The sequence below is a fragment of the Netta rufina genome, assembly GCF_964035555.1.
Source record: "Netta rufina genome assembly, chromosome: 4".
NCBI lineage: Eukaryota > Metazoa > Chordata > Aves > Anseriformes > Anatidae > Netta > Netta rufina.
This window is the reverse complement of record NC_140127.1, coordinates 17,418,783-17,441,542: the sequence shown is the minus strand read 5'-3', so window position 1 is coordinate 17,441,542 and position 22,760 is coordinate 17,418,783. Positions and strand designations below refer to the sequence as shown.

The 22,760-nt window shown below is 36.0% G+C and overlaps 1 protein-coding gene across 2 annotated transcripts in view; it reads right to left on the bottom strand.

Annotated features, from left to right (window-relative positions):
• TUSC3 (tumor suppressor candidate 3) overlaps window positions 1–6,114 on the bottom strand; it is a 120,666-nt gene extending 114,552 nt beyond the window's left edge. For both annotated transcript variants that reach the window (XM_084285828.1, XM_084285829.1), the window contains exon 1: window positions 5,927–6,114. In XM_084285828.1, coding sequence (XP_084141954.1) covers window positions 5,927–6,064 — 138 coding nt within the window. In that variant the 5' untranslated portion in view covers window positions 6,065–6,114. The remainder of the gene's footprint in view (window positions 1–5,926) is intronic.
• Window positions 6,115–22,760: the final 16,646 nt, after the last annotated feature.

Genomic DNA, 22,760 nt, shown 5'->3' with positions numbered 1-22,760 from the left:
TGTTGTTGTTGTTTTGGTTTTTGTTCATTTTTTTTAGTTCTGATCACTAGCTTAGCCAACAAAATGTGACCTTCAATACACTTTCAGAAATGAAAATAAATCTAAAGATCCAATATAATAATAATCAAAAAAAAAAAAAAAACACACCATGCTTTCCCCTCTAATTACACTGACTGATTTATCCTGAGTATCTGCTTGAGTTCTAAGTGCTAACTGTATTTTCCATGTGGCTGCACAGGATGTGCTGTATAAACGGTTATAGAACAGAACAGAGAAAAAGATCAATTAAGCCACTGATCTGTCTTATGACGGCAAGGATGCCAAATGGAGACAACTGGGCAGAAAAAAAGTTTCAGTAATCCAATTACAAAAACACTATCAGGCTGTTGTAAGCATTCCTTATTTCACTTATTGTATGCAATCACTAAAGACATTAAGTTTCTCTACACGCATTTGTTAAAATTAGAACTGCTAGTTAATTTTGTCCATTTTCTCCAAAACCTCAGTTAATTAGGAATAGAAATGGAAGGGATACAAAAGGTTTTTGTGGCTTTAAAAGAAGTCAGCAGAAAACAAATAATTCTTGCAAATGCTCCCACCCCCGTTCCTTTTCCTTTTAGGACAGATTCAAGAAACAACATTTAGAGCTGTATTTAAAGACATTTACATTTTCAGGTTGTATTTATTGCTTTTATTTCACTTCAAAACCAGAACAGTTACTTTAATGCTCTAAGTATTAATTGAAAAAGTTTCTTCTCTCCCTACTGCAACAAAAGATAAAATGCCAAATTACCCAAATGGATATAGACCTTGCACTTTAAATACAGCTTTAAGATTACCTGAAGCTCAATCTATAACCTGGACTGCATTTCCCTTCAAAGATTCAACCTTTGCCAGATCTTAATTTTTAATAAAGCTTTAAAAGAGGAGCCTGTGACTTGGTATAAATGCCAAACTTTTTCCAGCATGCTGTTTTAAAAGCAAAAACATGCAGTGTTCCGCAGTCTGGAGACCAAACATAACGCTTTATTGATTAGAATACCAAGAAGTCTTTTATATTCAAGTTTAATGTTAAATAAAATTTCAAGAGAGAAAGATGAAACATGAGTTTTAGTTATTACTATTTTGTTTTTAAAAATAAAATTATCAAGAGGTCAAGAATCTGTCCTTTATTCCGCGCATGCCATTGAACATGCTAAATACTTCTAATTCTTCATACATCTTTTGTCTGTTTTCTTCCAACACCGACTGTTCAGTGTTGCAGTAACAGAATGCCCAAGGTAGCATCAGTATTACTTCAGAAGAAGACTATTCTTCTAATGTTTGCTTCTTTCCTTCTCCACTGGCTCTACTACACGTTTCTCACCACTTCTTTATTTAAATTAAACAGGCAAGCAGAATGCTGATCAGAAGAAATTAATATTACTCTGAGAACAGCATAAGAAGACAAGAGGAAGGAACTACGCATTGCCTTTCCACGTTGGAGCAATGGCAACCTAAGGCGGCAGGCTTTGCTGCATGGTGGGAAGGCCCTGCAAGGGTGACTTTCACTACTTTTACAACAAAAGACAATCACAATAAATTGGTCTAAGAAAAGAATTTTCAAACAGATGTCCTATCCTGGCTGCAATGGAAGGAACACACCAATAATCATCGAGAACCTGGAATAACAGAGATGGGCTCACTACGCAAATCCAAAGGAAAACAAGAACACATGGCAGCAAGAGGATCTTGCCAATCTATCCCCGTTAATTTCACACAGAACAAAGTTCAGGACTGAAGATTCTCTTAGGAAAGCCATCACCTTTAGAACTCACAGCCTTAAAGAAAATATGTCCCAGAAGAACTGTCAAATGCTACCTTTAGTCTCTGTCTAAATGGAAAAGACAATCAAAGAATTATCTTTATGGTCATCATGAGGACAAGAAGTAACTGACTCAAAAATACGGAGACTAAACACAGAAGTTTTGATTAGAACTTCACAAAAAAAAAAAAAAAAAAAAGGATTTTTATAACAGTAAGATGCTGTAATAGGCTACCTAAGTTCTAGAATCACCACAACTTAAGACTTATGAGGACACATAAGGTAAGATGTTTGTCATAATTTGTATATACACTTGGGGAAGGGATGAGGGAAGTAAGAAGGAAAAAGTAGTGAATCATGTCAAGTATACCTGTCTTTAAACAGTTCAAAAATACTCAGGCAAAGGAAACCATTACAAAAGCTTACAGTACAGAAGAGTGATTATAACATCATTACACCTTAACAGCATCTTTTTCAGTAGACTTTAGCTTAACAAAATACTTCAACCTCAATGAAGCTGATATGCAATAAAAAGACAGCTTCCCCATGTCTGAATTAGCAGTAATGACAAACTTACCTACAGAAAAACAACTACTCCAATTGCATATCAGTGGTTTAATTAAGCTTCAGAATCATCCATCTGAAAGCTCAAAAATAAGCATTTTGTATCCAGAGTAAAGTTCATAATATTGCAAAACCAACATCTAACTTTTATGTGCTTCAGTCCAAAATGAATGTATCCATTTGGACATAAAACAGTGAATGACATTAAAGCAACATGAAATCTAAATTACCCATGCAAACTTATAATAAAAAGCCAAGTGGTATATATCAAGTTGTAATAGTCTCATTCTGATTTTCTGATTTCTTTCAGTTTTTAATAGTTACACAAATTTTAAGTAGGTAAAAGACACATAAAGAACATAAAAGGATTGGAAAGAATATGCCTTAGTGAAAAATGCTTATATTAAAACACAATAACACAATTATATTACCTCAGATACTGTGGAAACAGTTATTTTCTCAAGTTACAAATATAGGTGCCAAAAGAAAAACAACTTCTTCAGTCACTTGCTGCTACTTCCACAATCAGAAACTTTTTTTTTTTTTTTTTTTTTTTTGCTTCTCTTTACTTAAAGGTACTGCTCAACACCAGAATTAAAATTGTAGAGCTAGTTAAATTTGTAAAGACTGCTTTTAGGTGTGAGACTGGTAAGAAAGATACGATGTTGGTCTTCATCTAAGTTCCAAGTTAAAATATTTTACCTTTGGGCATGTTAAATGGTTTCTACATATTTCTTTAGTGGCAAAAGCTGTCTTGGGTGTCCATAATACATAAGAGTGAATAGCCGGATTGAAAAGAAGCAAAAAGACTGTTTATAGGTTTATGGATTCATGTTGCTACTTTATTACTTTCATGACACCACAGAACTAATTAGAACTAATTCAAAACCATTCTGTCTCTCTCTCTCTTTTTTTTTTTTTTTTAAGACGAAACTCAACAGGCTTCTGTATTTATCATTCAGAATATTTTGCTGCACAGTATTTCAGCAGTTTAAGACCTAGTATTTTCCACTCTAAACACAGATATAACATAGTATTTACCAATCAATACAATGAATCTGTGACACAAAGTTACGCCACTTTTCTCTAGTTTCCTCTATTTGTCTTTCCTTGCTAGCAGTAATTCCTTCAAACATATTTAATAGCTTAACTCAGTCCTCTTTTTTTCTGCAGTCATTATTTCCATCTTACGCACTCAATCAATCCAGACACCAATTTATACATAATTTTCTACATAGCTGACACTTTAAAAGAAAAAATAATAATAAAAATCATTGCCTTCACCAAGGTTTCTTTCTTTGCTTACGATCCAATATCAACACCTTGAGTTCTTCTCAAGTATTTCATTTTGAAGTACTTTTTCAAGCACTCAAGGTTTTCAAAAAAGTTGATTGGGAAAGACATTTCCTTTCTCTAGTCCTTAACCTCTCCTTCCACACAATCACCCCGAAGAAATGCACACACAAAGCAAGGAAGAAAAAGGAATCTGAGATGTGACATCTTTTTATCTCCCAAGATAGGCATTTTAACCCTACTACATTAACTTCTCTCTTGAAGGTTCACTTTGCAAGAATTCACTGTATGTTCAACTATTTTTCCAACTTCTACAAAAGCTACGGCAATCTTGTCAGTCTTTGTGTGGAAAAACAGGCTCATTTTACTCACTTAACCTCCATCACCTTTGCCTTGTGCAACCACACTTCCAGACAGCGTTGCAAACCAGGAACCCCAACTTCCCATAGCACAAGTTTCTGTGCTCTTTCAGTTTAGACAATTATCCTGACAATGTTTTGTACATGTTATTTCCAAACCGCTTACTGTGAGAAAGTTCAAGTTTTGTATTTCTCATACAGGTACATCTCCCCCTATCCCACATATATTGGGCAGTTTTCTATATGTAGTTAGCAAGGCAAGAAAAGAAGCCTGGCTTTAGCTGTAACGTATATTATACAGATTCATACAAAGAGACAATATTTATTCAACTGATTAAACACTGAAAAACACGTTATGCCTTAAGTTTGCATTTAGGGTGAGGAAAGTGCTTACAATGTTGCAGTGGTTTCTGTAAAGATGTAGCTGTAGATAGAGTATGTTTACACAACACTAGTTAAATGTTCTGTCTATACGAGCAGAAGGCTTAAACAGGACTGAAAAGTGGAGGTAAAACTACGCAGAATGCTAAGCACTAGTTCACCAATTAAATAGGTTAAAGAAGAAAGAAATCAAGCAACAAGCTTTTCAGAGGAGAAATACCACCTTGAACAGTACTACCAAACAGATAGGATTAAAACAGATACATTTTGCCTGTTACCTACTATCTCTTCAGTAAAACTGCTAAACTTTATAGAAAGCATTTGTAGATGGCCATTTTAATTTGCCATTATTTATTGCCAGAAAAGGATTCAATTTAAAAAGAAATAAAAATTATTTCAGCTATCTTGGTAGCACAGCTACCAAGCTCCACAGGAAATTGTCAACAAAAGTTGCAAAGCCAGTATATCACAGCATGGGAGGATCAATAGTGATAAACGTCAAACATTTTATTAAAAAGAAAAAAAAATTTGAAAAAATAAGTTAATTATAGCAGAAGACTGCCTACTCTTTCCAGTTGCAGAAAATTGTCCAAAACAAAACAAACAGACAAAAAAGTGGAAAAAGAAGGGAACATGTAGAGTTCAGGTGTTAATTTTCTACCTTGACACTCAAATGATTTATCTTGACTTCCAAGATTGTTATTTAACTTGGTAAGTCCACAAAGTCAGACCACTACTTTGATATTTAAATCAGGATTTTACAGACTACATTAGGGCTTTTACTTTCTTGACCTATAGACCTTAATAATCTACATAGTTGAAGAAAATCAAACCCAACATTTTTGATTGTTCTCTCTGCTGGATTACATAGTTGAAGGAGATGATTTGTTTGCAAAACTTTCCTTTTCTACCACCAAGTACAAGTCTGGTAACACTAACAGAAAAAAAGGGATGCAAATAAATTAACTGAATCATAAAGCTCTACAGCACAGTAGCAGTCTGTGGTTATTCACTGGTCAGTGAAAAGTTATTTTCCCCCTGAAGTTACAGAAAAAGCGTAAGGAGATGCTACTACTGGCTGGCCTAGCGATGGGTATGCAAGAACCTGGCCTGAAACTGAGTGCAAGACAGGATGAAGTGCAGCAACCTGCAGCAGCATCAAAACCTGAACAAGACAAACATAGAGTTGATGAAGGCCTCCTGCTGAAACCGACTGCGAGCTGCCCCTTCCTCCGTGCCCCCCTCACCCCCAGGATGCCCGGAGCAGGCTGAGCACCCGCAGCAGCACACGGACACACCCGCCGGGGCTCTCCGAGCCGGCACCTTTCATTTCTCTTTAATTTTTCCCCCTAATTCCCTCCTGCTGCTCGCTCGCCAGGGCTCAGCTCCCCTGCCACGCTGCGGGTGGGGCCGGGCAGGGGCCGCAGCAGCCGCCCCCCGCCCCGCAGGCAGCCTCCCCCCGGGGCTGGGGAAGGAGCGGAGCCGTGGGGGCAAAGCGGAGGGCGAAAGAAGCGAACGTTTCTACCTCCTTCTTTTTCTGTCCTCCCCCGAGCTGGCCGCAGAGGAGCAGGAGGAGGAGCAGCAGCAAGAGGAGGCAGCTCCCGGCCGGCGGGTGCGGCACCGGCACCCACAGCCGCTGCCACCGCCGGGCGCCCGGCGCCATCTTCCCCCCGCCCGCCGGCCGCTGGCCTCCAGCGGGCAGAGCACCTGCGGCACCGCTGCCCACCTCCCCGCCGCGCTCATTGGGCTCGGGTCCCGGCCAATCGCATCGCCCTCGGGGCGCGGCGGCTCCTGGGAGATGTAGTTCTTCGTCCCGCTCGCAGCGCCGCGTGCTGGGGGGGAGCTCGCCGGCGCCATTTTGGCGGCGGCGGTGGTGGTGGTGGGCATTGGTGGTGGGCGGCGCGCCCTGCGCGCGGGTGGCTGGAGGGGATTTCATGTCCCCTGGCTGAGCGCTGTGTTCAGCTTTGGGCCCCTCACCACATGAAGGACATCGTGGCCCTGGAGTATGTCCAGAAAAGGGCAACAAAACTGGTGAAGGGCCTGGAGCACAAGTCTTAGGAAGAGCACCAGAGGCAGCTCAGATTGTTGAGTCTGGAGAAGAGGAGGCTCAGGAGAGACCTTATGGCACTCTACAACTTCCTGAAGGAAGATTGTGATGAGAATGGGGTCGGCCTCTTCTTTCAGATAACTAATGATAGGACTTGAGGAAATGGGCACAAGTTGTACCTGGGGAAATTTGGATTAGACATCAGGAAAAACTTTTTCTCTCAGAGTGGTCAGGCACTGGAACAGATTGCCCAGGGAGGTGGTGGAGTCACTGTCCTTTGCGGTGTTCAAGAAATGCTTGGACAAGGTGCTACAAGATACAATTTAGTAGCTTAGTGATAGGAGGACAGTTGAACTCAATGATCTTGTAGGTCCTCTCTAACCTTCTGTTTCTGTGATTTTATGAATGTCTCCATCTGTGTTGGGTCTGGCTGAGCTGGAGTCACATTTTCCCTGCAGCAGCCCAAACAGTGCTGTACTCTGCACTCGTAGCTGGTACAGCACTGATACCGCTCCAGTGTTGTGTCTATTGCTGCGTAGTGCTGGCACAGCAGCAGGACTCCTTCCAAGCCCCCAAGAGCCAGCAGGCTGGGGGTGGGCAAGTGATGGGGAGGGGACATTGCCAGGGCAGCTGACCTAAACCAACCAAAGGGACATTCCACAACACCTGATGTCACACTCAGCAATAAAAAGGGGGGCTCTCGTGGGGGAGGGGCTGTCCTCCTGAACAACCACTACGCATTTTGAGGCCCTTCCCAGGACATGGCAAAACCTTGCTCGTTGATGGGAAGTAGAGAATAATATCTTTTTCCCTCTCTCTGTGCTTCCGCACAGACTTATTGTTTCTTCTGTTTCTTTTTCTCCCCATTCCCTTTCCCTTTAATTACACCCTTCTCATCTCAAACCTCGAGTTCTCTGTCTTGTATTTTTCTCCCCCTTCCTCTTTGAGGAGAGAGGGAATGAGAGAGCAGTTGTGGTGGAGCTTGGCTGCCCACTTGAGTAAAACCACCACACCATGAGATATTTTGTACCAAGGCCCTAGAAACAGTGGTGCCAGACATGGTGGTGGCCCCCTGGGTGGGTGTTTCTGCCCACCTGGAGCAGGGGGAGCTGCTTTACCTACTGGCCAAAATTCCCCATCCCTCTACCAGCCAGCCACCACAGCAGCTGCCAGAACCACTGCTTCATTAATCAAGACTGTATATAAAAAAGGAAAACTGAAGACCCTTATTTTCCGTATGTTTGTATGCATACACTTTTCAAATTTCACTATTCACACAAAAAGTTGTCTTTGCAGAAAATAATATTCATGTAATACAGTAATATTGTTAATTTGAATATAATTCCCAGAGCATTAACCATGCAGCTTTAATTTGATATTCTTGTGCATGGTACAATATTCAAATCATCAATTGCATTATTTTTTTCCATGGAAATACACACTGCAATGCATAAGCTAGGTAATGTTAAATTAATATGCATCTACTTATTTTTTCTCAGACTCCAAGTACTCACCTTATGCTACATAAGTTATTTATACACATCTGTGCTACAGACTCCACAGACAGAACTATCCATTTCATCAGAGATTTTGTAATGTCACTCAAAAATATTTTGAATTTTATAATCAAAACACCATATGAAAATAGAAAGATGAGACACTGAGAGAGTATTCAAAAGTATCTGTTTATTTTGGGCACAGAATTTTTAGATGGTATTTTAATGATAATATCAGATGCTAGTTCAGTGATACTGCAGATATCTTAGCACTATGTGTTTAAAACATTAAATAGGCTGTTGTGTTCCTTTCGGTTATATTTGCCATGTGCCTTTGAGGAGTTACTCATATCCATAGGAATTACAGATCATGTTTAGATAAGGCGCTGGGATCAATCTTAAGTGTCTGGTAGATTAAGTTCAAGAAGGTTCAAACCATTTTATCCATGTTACATAGGAAGGCTGGCCCAAAAGCCCTTGGTCATAAACTTTGAATTCAGATACCAGGGGTGCCATAATTACTAAAAAAAGTAAGATGCTGACTGTTTTCTTAATTACTCAGACTTTGCTCTGTCTAGTAAATATAAAGATCAAGGTAGAGTGTTTGCAAATGAAGAAGGAGTGAGTTCAAAAGAAAGAATGAAAACAGGAAATCAAAGGAAGGAAAGACAGGACACGGGAAGAGGTTTATATGTTTGAGCAAGTTGAAAGTAAGAAGATCAGAAGTGAGAAGCGTTAGTTTTTCCTAATGTGTTCCAGGGTTTTGTAGTTCCATGTCTTCCAGAGCATGTAGGTCAATCTTCTCCAATATGACCTCTACTTGGGTTCTCGAATTCTTTATGCTACCTTTAATCTCTGAGGTGACAGTAGCAGGAAATGACAGCATGGACAGCTTTACTTCTTCTTTGCTCAGCTTTCCAACCAGATTTCCACAACAATCAGAACTTTCATATTCCTGACTGGTTTTTATTTTCTCATTGGTGAACTGTGTTTCTTTGCACTCCAAAGCTATCTGGAGTCTATGGTGATGGAACTAGCCTCACAGATATTTTACATGAACATAGCTGCTGTACAATGACACATATGAATTTCAAAAGTGTTTTATTAACAACAAAACACCACCAACAACAACAAAATCTCTCTTTCCTCAAGAAATTACAGAGGTAGGAGTAAAGCCTGGAAAAGAAGTGCAGTGCTGGAGAAGGATTAATGGAAAAATTTCACTGATTTCACTGGAGACAAGTAGTACAGTGAAATTTGGCTAGGGAGAGTGGTATGAGGAATACCTGATCTGAACATGACAAACCAACTGATCAGATTAATTCAAACCTTGCAATCCAGAAACATTAAAAAAAAAAAAAAAAGTGGGGGGAGTGCAGCATTACATCCTCTTAAACAATGTACCCATTCAGCAGCATGGCTTTAGTTTTGATTAAGCCCATCACTGGAACATTTAGTTATGATAGCAGCTGCCTATCTTAATGAGAGAAACGTCGTATGAGGCTTCTGTGCTACAACTTCATGGAAAAAGGAATTGCATTTATGAAGTACAATTTAATATTGGCCTGACCCAAAACAAAGTAGTTGTGTCATTTTATTAAGCTATGATGAAACATCTTAGTTTATATGTTTCTTTAAAACATATAAAGTTAGTTTATATGTTTATATGGAAAATTTATATGCTTCTTTAAAACCAATGATAACCTTGAAACTAAAATTCTTGAAATTTCTTAATTAAAACCTCAAAAAAAAAAGAAAAAAGTTCTGAAAAAAATATATGAACTTTGTTATGATTTGGGATCAAAATAAATGTGTCAGAACTTTCTGCAATAAATTTAAATTAACACAATCCTGTTCCTTAAGAGATGGATGTTAACAGACAGTGTCAAAGGCTACTTCTGAGAGAAAAGATTGCAAACTTCTGACCAAACACAGATTCTTAAGAACAATTTTATTACTTTTATATAGTCATTTAGCAGTCACAGGTCAAAAGATGCAAACTTTTAAGCTGAAAGATGGATTTACTCCTACCATCAAATGGAATGATACCTTCTCTTCTGGCTTTCAGCTGCCAGCCTTCAGAGAGCTTTTTTTCATTCACGCCCCATTGATATCTCTTTAACCAATGAGCCAGATCACATCCAAGTCAGGTCTGAAGAGTGGTTTACTGAGTTATTTTTTTCTTTCTCATGTTAAAGATGAACCATGCAGAACAAAACTTGGAGTAAGTTGGAGATACTGCCTCCCAGGGTGGCAAGCTGCCATTAATCAGTTGTTGTTGGTAAGTGGCAATTTGAGACAGAAAATTATTGCTGTATTTGGAAATCAATAGGAGTTTTATCTATCACAGATGTACTTTTCAAGACATTGAGGCTCTTAGTTTTTTGCATTGCGCAGATTCTAATGCATACCATCAGAAAAAAAATCTGCTCACGAGCAGTAAGTAGTACAGCAGTTGCTGATTTTTCATCTGGACTTTGTTTAGTCTTTGTAAAAAAAAAAGATAAAACTACCTAGCTACCTGCCAGCCACCCAAGCTCACCAGTTTACTAAGTGAACTATTACATTTTTCTCTCTCTGGACTTCAGGCAACAGTTGGTCAGGCGGATAATACTGAGAACGCCTTCTTGAACTGAAACCATACAATTTTTTTTCCAGAATTATTTCTTCCTGGGCAAGACTCTGATTCATTCCTCAAGAGTACAGCCTAGTACTTGCAGCAAAGCTTACTGAGTTCACTGTTGCACATCAATTCTATCAGCATGCTTTATACCCTTTTTGCAATAGAATAGACAAGTGCTGTGAAACGACTGACTACAGAACTTTGTACCTTTTTACCTTTAGTATTTTTTATGACACGTAATTTTAGTAAACCTCTTATTTATGTATACAAATCCAAATGATATATTTTTTCTATCATTCCCCTATTTCATTAACTTAAACTAGGATTCCATACAGTATTATGCAAAAATAAAATAAAATAAAATAATCTGTTAATAAATTAATATTACATATTCAAATCTTTTCATATTATTATGAATGCTTTACATTTTGTCTTGGATAAAGAAATTCATGGAATAAAATAATCCACGCATTCTGGAGAATTTGGACAGCAATCTAAGCATCCAAGAATTTTCTGTATAACACTATATTTAAAGATATAAAAATGTACATAGATATATGTGTATATCAGCAACACAGTTCCTAGTATTTGCAAGCAATACCTAAGATCAGATTGTACTGCTGATTTGTCTAATTTTGCACCATATTGATAAAACATAAGAAAGTGTGGTTAAGAAACCTGACCCTTGTTAAACAATTATCAGACTGTTTTTAGCCTTATGCTTATTTAGCCCTGATGTCATGTTTTTTTTTTGTTTAGTATTGTTTTGGCTGATCTTATTCTACAAAGTTCCTTTATCTGTAAGCACTAATATATCATCTATCATATCACAGACATATTTTTAGCTTTAAAGGAAAGTTACAGACATACATTAACATCAGGTAGTCAAAAACAGAGCTAGGAAAATGAAAGCCAAAACATCCAGAAAAAAAATATTTCAGTTCCCCAATGAACGGCAAAATCATTTGCAACTCATCAATACAGTTTTAACTGTTCTATAATAAGTGCAAATTCATACAATTTCCCAATTAATTTAAAATTTACATTTTATTTTTTGTTCGTGAAGTGTTCATATTTAATAGCTTAAATAAGATTTAAAAAATGATGGTGAAGACTTGATTTGTGTAGCAGCTGTCCAGTTTTTGCTCATGAACATCTGGACTAAAAAGGTTGTTGAAATTTTCCATTGTTGGCAAATAGTAGCATAATAAATCTTATGCCAATGGGCACCTTTAATTCTTAAGGAGCATCACTATAACTCATTCCCCTCCCAATAGCTGTGTTATTTGGAATGAAAACTCAGAAGTTTGAAATGTGAATATAAAAAAGAAAGGTATCTTGTGGATATGAAGTTGCTCATGCGTTTTAATATCTCACTCCACAATCCAGACCAAAGTAAATGTTTGATATGAATGTCACAGTGATTCTTACTGGGGATGTAAGTTGGATTTGTGTCACCTACTTATATTTTAGTAAAATTTTTCTGAACTAATCAAAGATAGCAGATATTTTAGATGCTAGTTTTTGGGATCAGTTGAATTACTCTCTAAGAACAATTTCAATTTCAATTTTCATTGACTGTACAGGTACTTCTCCGTCAGACTAAACATCAAAATGTTGGTTGGTAGAATTTGGGGCAAATTAAGACCATCTGTGGAAGTATAATACACAAATTTAATACTTTGGTTGAATAAATGGAAAGTGATCTGCATTTTGAAGTGCAGACACTCTCCTGAGAACCCTGAATTTTACATTTCCTAATGGGTGCCTAAAATAGGAGCTTACTCTAGCCACACAAAAGCCTGCCTTTGATTTCTGGAAGTACAGTGGTAAATATATAATTAGTATAGGACCTATGAGGAAGACAGGAATATTCTGAGGGACAAAGTGCAAGAACCATCATCCAAAAGCTACTAAAATTTTATAGTATTGAAAAATTATAGTCCCAGTTTCAATTATTGTCTTCATAACTGTTGTGGTTGGTGACAGTTTAGGGATGCGGCATAGCACACCAAGATCACAGCACACCAAGTAAATTATTTTAACAATATCTTGAGAATCATGAAAATTCAGGGCATGTAAAATACTTAGTAGTCTTAGGTGGGCATGTAAAATACTTACTAGACTTAGGTATGAGTATTTTGTTAACAAAAGAAAGGATCTTCAAAAAAAATCCCCAGTCACACAGCCCAGGTGGTTATTTCAGCAATAATCTCTTTTACGTGTCTCCCTGTGGAAAGGTATAAGTACAAGTGATGCCTATGAGAATGCTAGTTATTTCTTCTCTAGGAGAGTTAAGACAAATGTACATTATTTCCACATCAATAATGAGTCTTTTTATAGCACACAATAAGGTTTAATCTGTTCCAATAATATAGTACTGAAACACCATTTTACTTTAAAATAATAAATATTTATGTTAAACACCAGTCCATATTGTGTACTTTTAAGGTACAACAAATTAACATTTGATTAGTTTAAAAATAAATATTTTAATTAATAAAAAAATCAAGTACTACTAAGTATTGTTCAAGTTTATGGTAGATACTCAAAATGATTTTTCATTGTTAAAGGTGATAAGAATATCAGATGAAAATAAAATAAGTGGCTACTTGAAATAAGCTATTACAGATTCAATTAGCTTAAATATCAGTATTTCATATGTAAATAATAACTTAAGGAGAGAATTCCTGAGTGTTCTTACATGCATTCACCTAAGCATGCTCTGAGGTGAATGATAATAGCACATGAAATTTTAATTGCCCTTTTTCAGTACACATCACTTTCAGACTTTTTGGTACGGTTATAAAAGTCTGTTTTTTTCTTCTAGAGTGTGTGCAATGAAAGAAAATATGAGAAAGAGTCCTGCCTTATGAGAGATGGATAGAGCATTGATGGGTATAAACCTCTCTAAAATCCCAGGAGAACAAAACCAAAACAAAAACATTCCCTTGTTCTTCAAAGAGGAAGCAGGATTCTGTCCTGTAAGAAAATCCTCTGTACTGTTGATGGTTTTAAACTCAGTTCCTGAGTTTACAGCTTTCAGTAACTCCCGCTAAGATCTAGAAAAATCAAACGGTTCTAGCAAGACAAAAACAAAACATGGCTACCTACATCAAAAAAAACAAAACCTACCTACCTACAGGTACATCTTTCTGGCATAAGGAAAATAAACACACATTGAAGAAGCTTTTTGCATGTGACATTTTCAGAGGAAAAGGATTGTATAACTGTCTTAAATATCTTAATAAATTAAGCAACAACATAAATTGTAAATTACTCATCAAGAACATCAGGATAATTTTAATTATCTGATATTAAACAAAGGTAATGAAAACATTTCAAAGATCTATAATAATGAATGTACAATATTATTTCTTAATGATTTTTTCATCCCTATTGATAATTATCCCTATAAAAAATAATAAAATAAAATAAAATAAAATAAAATAAAATAAAATAAAATAAAATAAAATAAAATAAAATAAATCAAAATTCCCGTGGATAGAAAATGACACTGACTTTTGTAGGCTTCTAACCATTACTACTTTTAATATTAGTTTTCTTGAAATGTCTCCTGCTTTCTATTTGATTTGGGAGAAATTTTTACTGATATGTGTTTGTTTCTTAAAAAATCAATTCTACTTGAGACAGGCCTTAGTTTTCAGGTGAGGTTCCCCAAACCAGAAGACTACCAGATGATGCTGTTGGGATGGCATCTCAGTTTACAGGCTATGAATGCCCCCCCAGTAGCACTTCATTGTAATCATTATATAAAATATATATATATGTATAATATATACATATATATTTTCTCCACTGAGCAAATCTTTAAAGTCAACACAAATCAGTCTTCTGCCTTACATTTAGATGATTTTTTAACATTTTATTTACATGTATTTTAAGGCTTGCCTGTACAGCCACACTAGAGGAAAGAGAAGGAATACAGAACTAAAAGCCTTGTGGACAGCGAAAATCTCCCTTTCCTTTGCTTCCTCTGAAAGACTGTAAAAACATGGGACTGATGGACAATTTTTCACTACATCCATATGTTTCCCTCATATGGGTTGGGAGGATATCTTACAGAATAAAAATGATAGCACCTGTAAGAACTGCCAACCTGCATCTTGTGAACTTCATAAGACTTCATTATCCATACTGTCTTCCCTAACGTGACAGCTAACATGCCTGAATAAGCTGTGCATATTGAGAGCTTCAAGAACCACTGTTGCTAGTCATGCATCACCTCTTGTCTGTCACCTTATTCTTTCGCCAGTACAGCTTTAATGTATTCTCTGACCTCTTGTAGAAAGTTGTAAGCCATCCATCTCAAAACAGCTTATTATAAGCATGCATGGCAAATATGTGATTTAGCTATGATCTGAAGCTGTGACCCAGTACCTGGTTCTGTTTGCTTACATGCTTAAGCAAAGTCTGACAGATGTGGTATTTAATAGGCTTTTAGTTTTGCGAGCTGCTGCTATTAATAGAATCAGCATTACAACGTGGGAGGAAATCCTTGTTGTTCTGAAGCCTCACTCTGCATTTTAAAAACATATCATTTACATTATTTTATTAGCTTAGGTTACACAGTTCCAATTACAATAAGTGAAGGACAAAACATAAAAACAAAGAATTTAGGGAACAGTTAAAGGATGGAAAAATAGCAATTACCTGTGACCTAGGGGTTATGTTAGAAACTTATTTAACATAACCTCTCATTGTTATGTTGTAGTTCTCTTGCACAATTCTTCCATGCAGAAGTGAAGGGATATAAAATTGAATTAGGACAGTATTAATGTTTTCTAGAAACTAGAAAGACCAACGTTGGATCATATAGTACCTGAACTTCATGAAATGAAGTTAAAACCAGAATGATGTGTAAAGGGTAATTATTCACAAGAATAATGTGAGCTCTAAGTTATGCTACTGTAAAGATTAAGGAAATTCAAACTAATTCAAGAGATGTATATAGCATAACATGATTACAGTCAACAGGTATATATGTAGAGCAAAGACATCTTTAATGTGAAAAAGCTATAACAGGAATTAGCAATAGAAACTGAAGTTAAATTCATTCACACTGAACATGAGGTGCAAAATGTCAACAATATTAGCACTGAGCTGTTGGAAAAGCTTCTCTAGATATTCTCAATCACTTGAAATCAAGACCTAATGACATTCTTACAGATGTATTGTAGTCCAAAGTTAAAGCTTGTTTCAGGAGTGACCAAATACAATTCAGTGGCCTGTTTCAGATAATTGAAAGTAGATTTATTTTCTTTGATATAATGGGTTACCTTCAGTTTCATTTTGTTTCACTAATGGACATTTTAAGTCTTATTTTCAAAGCTGTTAACCTTCAAACACTGGAGAAATATTTTGGAGGAAGCTTTTTAAGAAAAAGTCAACAGTAAAGAAGTAAAGAAAGGATGTCTTTCAGCTGAAGGACATTTGTGGAACATAGAATGACTTGCTTGATTTTGTTTGTAAAAACTGTCTGAAATATTACATCAAAACAAATTATTCTTGACACAAACTTAATAAGAAATATGTAAAAATGCATGGTTCATTACGCAGGAGATGTCGGACTTGTTTTGTTTCACTGAGGTTGTAGTCATAATTTCGTTAAAATTTGTCTCTGCCTACAAAACTTCTTAGATACATTTGTTCACTGAGTACTGCCTACATGTTTCTTGCCAAGCACTTGAAGTTTATATATACTCTGGTGTATTTGGAATCCAGAGGACAGAATCTATGATAAAACAGATTTTATTCAGATGATCAAACAGAATTGCAGAAAAGAACCACTTTGGTTTCTTCATTTTCCAAAACTCAGTCAAATGAAAGACTTGCCATGATGTGGATGCGATTACCAGCCCTACAGAATCAATGTGCTTAAGTTCATGAGAAATCTATTTCCTGATAAAAATTAACATAATCAAAAGAAACACATTCTCTACTTACCATATCCATTATGACAACTGTTGATAATCAACAGAGAAAAGTATCTGAATGAAAATATTACACCAGGAATGCATGCCTGGTACCAAAATAACTGTGCCTCATGATCTTTATTTCTGCCGATATATAAATTATATATAAAATTATATATTAAAACATATGAAATTATTTTTATAGATATCTAACATCTAAAGATGAAATTAAAAGCTAACAGTGCAAAAAGGTGTGTTAAAACCCAAAAGAGATGTCATACTTCAAATGTTCATAGGCTTCAAATCAAATTTTATACCTAAAGTTTTAAAAGTGAACTGAAATTAATAAAATATAATCAGTATTCTCACAATCTAGTATCCTCCATTATTCTTTAACAATTTAAAGATGAGCAATTAATCTTGTCAGTAGATGAGCATATCACCATACAATGTGAAACAAAGTAATGAGCAAAAGCACAACACTTCAACACTTAGAATAGTTTTACAATAACCTTTTGCTGTATAAGCAAGGACTTACTTTTTTTTTTTTTTTTTTAAACAAACAACTAACTTAATTTCTTTGACTGAATTTAAGGTAACTGTCAAGTCATGCTTGTGTACCATTATTATGACAAATAAAAAAAAAATACACTTTACTAAGCTCTTTAATGGGAATCTTAGACTGAATCATCTGTCCTAATTAGGGGATATTCAAAAAAAAATTAAAATGCAAGTGCTCTTCAACTCTGTATTAATATGATGGCTTAGTCACAATTTAGGGTTATATAAGCATGAAAAGGATAGAACCTCTTGAAAAATGAATCCCAGTAGTCTAATTAATCTAATCACCACCAATTATATTCTCTTTCAGTAATATTTTCTAGTACACAGAAATGTAAAAAGCATAATTTATAGATAGTCCAACAAACTAATCTGCTTGCTGTCTTACTATGCTGTTTCTACCTCCAGTATCATGAGGTATGTTAGTATTTGTGGACAGAACTTACCATCTGCATTCGTAAAACATTTTGGGACATTTTCCTTTGCAAAAACACTTGTCAGAGCCAAGTCAGCATTACACTGTAAGAGGATACCTACACTGCAAGTATAAAACATCTGAATTCTACTTCTGTGTGTACTAGACCTAAGAGCAGGCAGTGGGATGATACTTGAGCTAATTTGTCTTTGCAGCTGTGAACCATGTACACCACATGGTCAGTGCCAGTGCAGTGCTAGCCTGAAGAAACCTCCACAATCATCTGTCATGTCAGAAGAATTTGAAAAAATGGTCTGGTATATGTCAATACAATAAAGAAAAATAAAAGAAAGGGGAAAAAATGAACAAAATAAATTGATAAATTGCATTCACAACTTGTGATAATGAAGGCAAAAGTGAATGTTTGTCTATTGTAGTTGTGTCGAGGCAGGTGTTTTTTCACCAAAAATAAGTTGAATGGAAGAAGGAGTTGTTACTTTCCTTAGAAAACAACAGCGTTTCTTCTAGTACCACTTAGAATTTAATTTATGAAGAGTCACAGTTTGGGAGCATTGTAAGGTCTGACCTCTGCTTCCACTGTTCTGTTACTGCCTTAGCTGAACTAATTGCAACAGCCAGATTATATTTGACAGCCGGCACAAATGGCTGTGAATGCAACCACAGACAAAAATGAACATTCAGGAATGGTGACTGGCTGTAAAGATACATATATATTAATGCGCTAAATAACCAGACAAACTAAAGTATCTTGGGGGAAACAAAATAAAGAAACATTATAAAAAGAAAAGGGAAAAAAAAAAAAAAAAACACCCTTGGGTAATCTGACAGTATCCATTCTGTAACTATGTTATAATATAATGGCCACCAAAAGGAATGCTGGCTAGCTTTTCTGTGTAGTAGTCTACCTATTGCTTGAACACAATAAATTTCATGTTAGGTCAGGATGTGAGCTGTTATTTTCTGTAGGTAGTCTGCCATATATTCCACCAACAGCCTCACAGCTCTGATGCAATGAAAGGAGACTCTAGCTAAGAGTTTGTCTTGAAAGGTACTTCTCTCTAAGTACTTCTCTGCGGTACCAGTTTCCAGATGGCTTTTGGAGCCTTGAGAAGGGCTTAGGGAATGCCTGGCCTTCTGCTGGGCACTGTGAGAAAAGACGAGTCTCATCATTTAGGTCTGCCACTACCTCGTGAATGACATTCCTGTGACTTGGCAGCTCCCTTGAAATCACTTACAAATCTGGAATACTCAGAAGGAAAAGCTAAATAAATTTATTATAGTAAAAAGCCAAGCTCATGAAATCAAATATTGTATTTGGAAGCAGATAGAGGAAAATAAAACAGGATACACATGATTTGTTTCATCTGTTTTCCTCTTTTCATTTCACCGACTGATGCCAAGCTAGCTCCCAAGAAAATTCTTCCAGCCTCAGCTGTGTTACAATCCCATAGATAGAGCATGCACCCAATTTTCCCTTCATAAAGGGACTGGTGATTGAGTTGTGATTTTAGTCGGTAATATTTCTGTTGCTTGTAAAAACATTTAAGGACTTCTGGTAACTTCTAGTTCTGATGACCAATCCAAACTCTTCAATCTTGCATCCTCTGCCATGGAGTTATGCCTATTGTGGATTCATATTTATCACATAAAGATAGCTTTGAAATGTAAGTTCTAGTCAAATGGAATTCAGTTATTTTTAATATACTTGTTCATAGTCAGATGCATCAGCAAAATGTAAATATGCCTTTTTCGAACAGCCGGTTGGTAAAAGTAATGTCTTCTCTGACTTTTACACTTACGTTTTTGTAATATGTAAGTTAGCATCAATCACTACATAAAAACATAAATTATAATAGTAACTGTTTAATAGCAGTTAATAGAAATTGAACGTGACTGAGCAGCAATGCTGTGTTAAGAATTGGTGAATACACAGTACAGTTAAAAGCGAGGACTCTGGAATAAGGAAGTTTTCTTGTATGTTGTTACAGCAGCTTTAGAACAGTATGGATCTCTGACCATTTTAGGGAGTGTTTTAAACTAAGAATAAAAATGCAATATTGAAGAAATGCTCAAGAAGGACAGAATGGAGATTTTAAAACTTCAACAGAACAAGAACTAGAATGATCAAAGGTAGGAAACAAGAACTGGGAGCTGGGCTTCTTCATACATGTATGTAAGAGGAAGTCATGGAAAAGGCAAATACATGATGACCATTTCTCATAATACTTAACTGAAATCAGCGTATGGCACTCTCAAGGATAATGAATAAAAGCTATTTTACATGACACAGAGCCACAGAACATGGCAGATACACAGGATCATAAAGCAGTATGGCAGTTTAATAAAAAAAAAATAAAAATAAAAAAGCTATATCAGGTTATTAAGACCAGAAATATCATTTGTGGTCTGCTGTTACGTTCTTCCCTAAATATCTATTGCTAATCATATTCAAGATATGATATCAGGCTCAGAGTATGGCCATTTTTATGTTCTGTGGACCCATGCTAAAGCAAAATAGTAAAATTGTATGTAATTTTATGTCATGGACTAGATGATGACTGGGAGTTATGTTGTCAGAATTCTCAGAAACAAAATAGGCATTTGAAAAAATACATTTTATCTTCATTTTAAGATTGTTATAGTCCTGCAGTGGTCACATCCCTTTTTCTGGCTGCATGAGTGGCTACAGGAGAGTGAAAGCAACAGATCTGTGCCTCCTGAAGACCCCAAGGAAAGGAAAATTCTCCGGGGTCCATCCCTACTTACCTTACTATTTGGAATCTATGACCGCAAAAGTCAGATGAAGGAAGGCCCATAATTTTGTTGCAATCCTTTTTCAAGCACTGAAGGAAACTTCTCACAAATATTATGCTAGAATTAAGGCTGAAAATTAATTACTAAAATAAATAAATAAATAAAAATAAACATATGGTTTGTCTATTCACAGATGAAAAGATTAATGAGAAGAAAAAAAAAATCCTAGTTGGCTTAAAAGCTATTTAAACATCAGTTTATATGAAACGTCTTCAATCTTTGTTAAGTTCTATGGGAAGGATACTTCAGCTAATTATTTCAAAAATACATATCCATACAAAAGTAAGTACTCATAACAAAGAGATTCAGCTCTAGATTAGGGAATGCAAATCAGTTCCAGGAATACAAGCAGCAGAGCTAACAAGAGATTAGCATAGAAGCTACAAAGCTAACAGGGGATTAACTTTCAGAAGAGCTTAACAGTTTATTAGGAACAAAAAAAATATATAAAAATAAAAAAGGTGAGAAAAAAATAACCATGAAGAAAAATATACAGGGTAAAACTACTAAACTATAGCTGCAGTATCACACTGTATTTCTAAGCACAGGTCTGAACTCTTCACCCCAAACTTGTCTTACATCCAAAGTGGGTGCAAGCCCAAGGTAAAGCAAGGTGCTTTCAAAGAATTTCAAAGCCTCACCTATGTTATCCATCTGTTGAACTTCAAGAATGTTTCCATCCAGAGTTAGATGGAGTCCCATTCTGAACAGGTGAAATAGGTCTGACTTAGAAATGGTACAACAGTTCAAACATAAACCTTGGCTGTTTGGCTGTCAACACTTATATCCACAGCAGAGAACATACACACACACACACACTAAATTACAAACCTGGATGACACATCAGCCAAAAGAAAAGTGTCAATTTTTGCTATATAGTTAAAAGACACTAAGGATAAGAATTTAGAAGGTTCGTAGAAAGAACAGAGCTTATAAATAAAATATTAAAAAAGTCTCCTCATGTTTTAGGAGACACTGGAGATGACACCAATGCAATTAAAATTTGTCATGACAGGAAAAAATGACACCCAAAGTTTATTTTTTTTCTGTAGAACAGAATTTGTTGTTTCAAGTATGCCTTTTAAGCTTTATTTTTATATGTTCATGGAATAATCCTATCTCACTTATTAAAAAAAAAAAAAAAAAAAAAGAGAGAGAGAGGGAAGAAAAGCTTAGCAGTGCATGTTAAATGTGAAAAGGCTGAGAAAGCTGAATTCAGTTCAGAGACAACCTCACCCTAATGAATTAATGCAGTTGTTCATGTACGTGGAATGCTCCAGCTCCAAGTTCTGCTTGAATGGGAAGAAGCATTTTCTTTTCTTTACCTCTGCTCTGTAGAGCAGGTAGCAGATACCTTCCTGATAAGAACTTGGAACAAATTGTTCTTGCGCTTATCTGACATACCCTACCAACTCTTACATTCTTTTACCTGCACTGGTTATCTTTTTTAAGATATTTTTTGAACTGTTTTTTAAAGTTTTAACTGTCAATATTTACATACAGGTTTCTATTCCAGAAGTAGGAAAGTTACAACACATATGAAATCTTGAAGTCAGTTGTAGTGAATTTCAGGTCTTTTCCCAACAGGCAACAAATCCAAAAAGTTAGACATGGGAAGAATGAGCTTCCTCTTGGTCTGCTGCTACCATAGAGAGACATCAGATGTGTTCTTTCCTGTCCATCTGAAATAACTGTCCTGTCCTTAGTTGCATAAGAAAATAGCACACTGGTCTGAAGTTCATTTTACAACTAATGAGAGACTGTTAAATTTTTGAATGATTTATTTTTATTTTTCAAGGTTTTTGTCCCAATCTTGTCTCTAGATTGCAAACAATGCCAGTTGATAACCATGTTGTATAATGTTCATTGAGCCTCAGGAATATATTTATAATGATCTGGACCTAAATCACTCAGAAACTTTCACTTTTCCCAAATATTTTGATGAATCATACCTGTCACAAATGAATTAGCAACATCCCAAAAGGATACTTCAGCGAATCAAGGTACCTAATTCTCCATCGTCAGCACCTTGTACATGTATCTAATGCAAAGATCAAATCCTTACCATCCATATTTAATACGTTGTTACATTGCCTTTGGACAGATGTAAATTAAAATTATCCACACAAATTTACTTGGGATGCTAGATTAATTACATTTTCCAATTTAATTATGCTGACATAATATCTGTGACAGGCATATTGCACATTACTCCACTTTTTGGTCAGTCAGTATCAAACCATTCATTCTTGAAGCGGCATCATTACTATGCCTGCATTAAACTAAAAAATGTATTTGTGATGGTGTCACACTTGAATGATACAGGTTAAGGAGTACATGGTAGCGTTTGCCAATCTATCTTCCCCCCACTGCTATGGATAACTAGCCTTCAGGTGTGCCTGCATATTTTAGTCAGACTTCTGTGCATATAACTATTGAAATATGG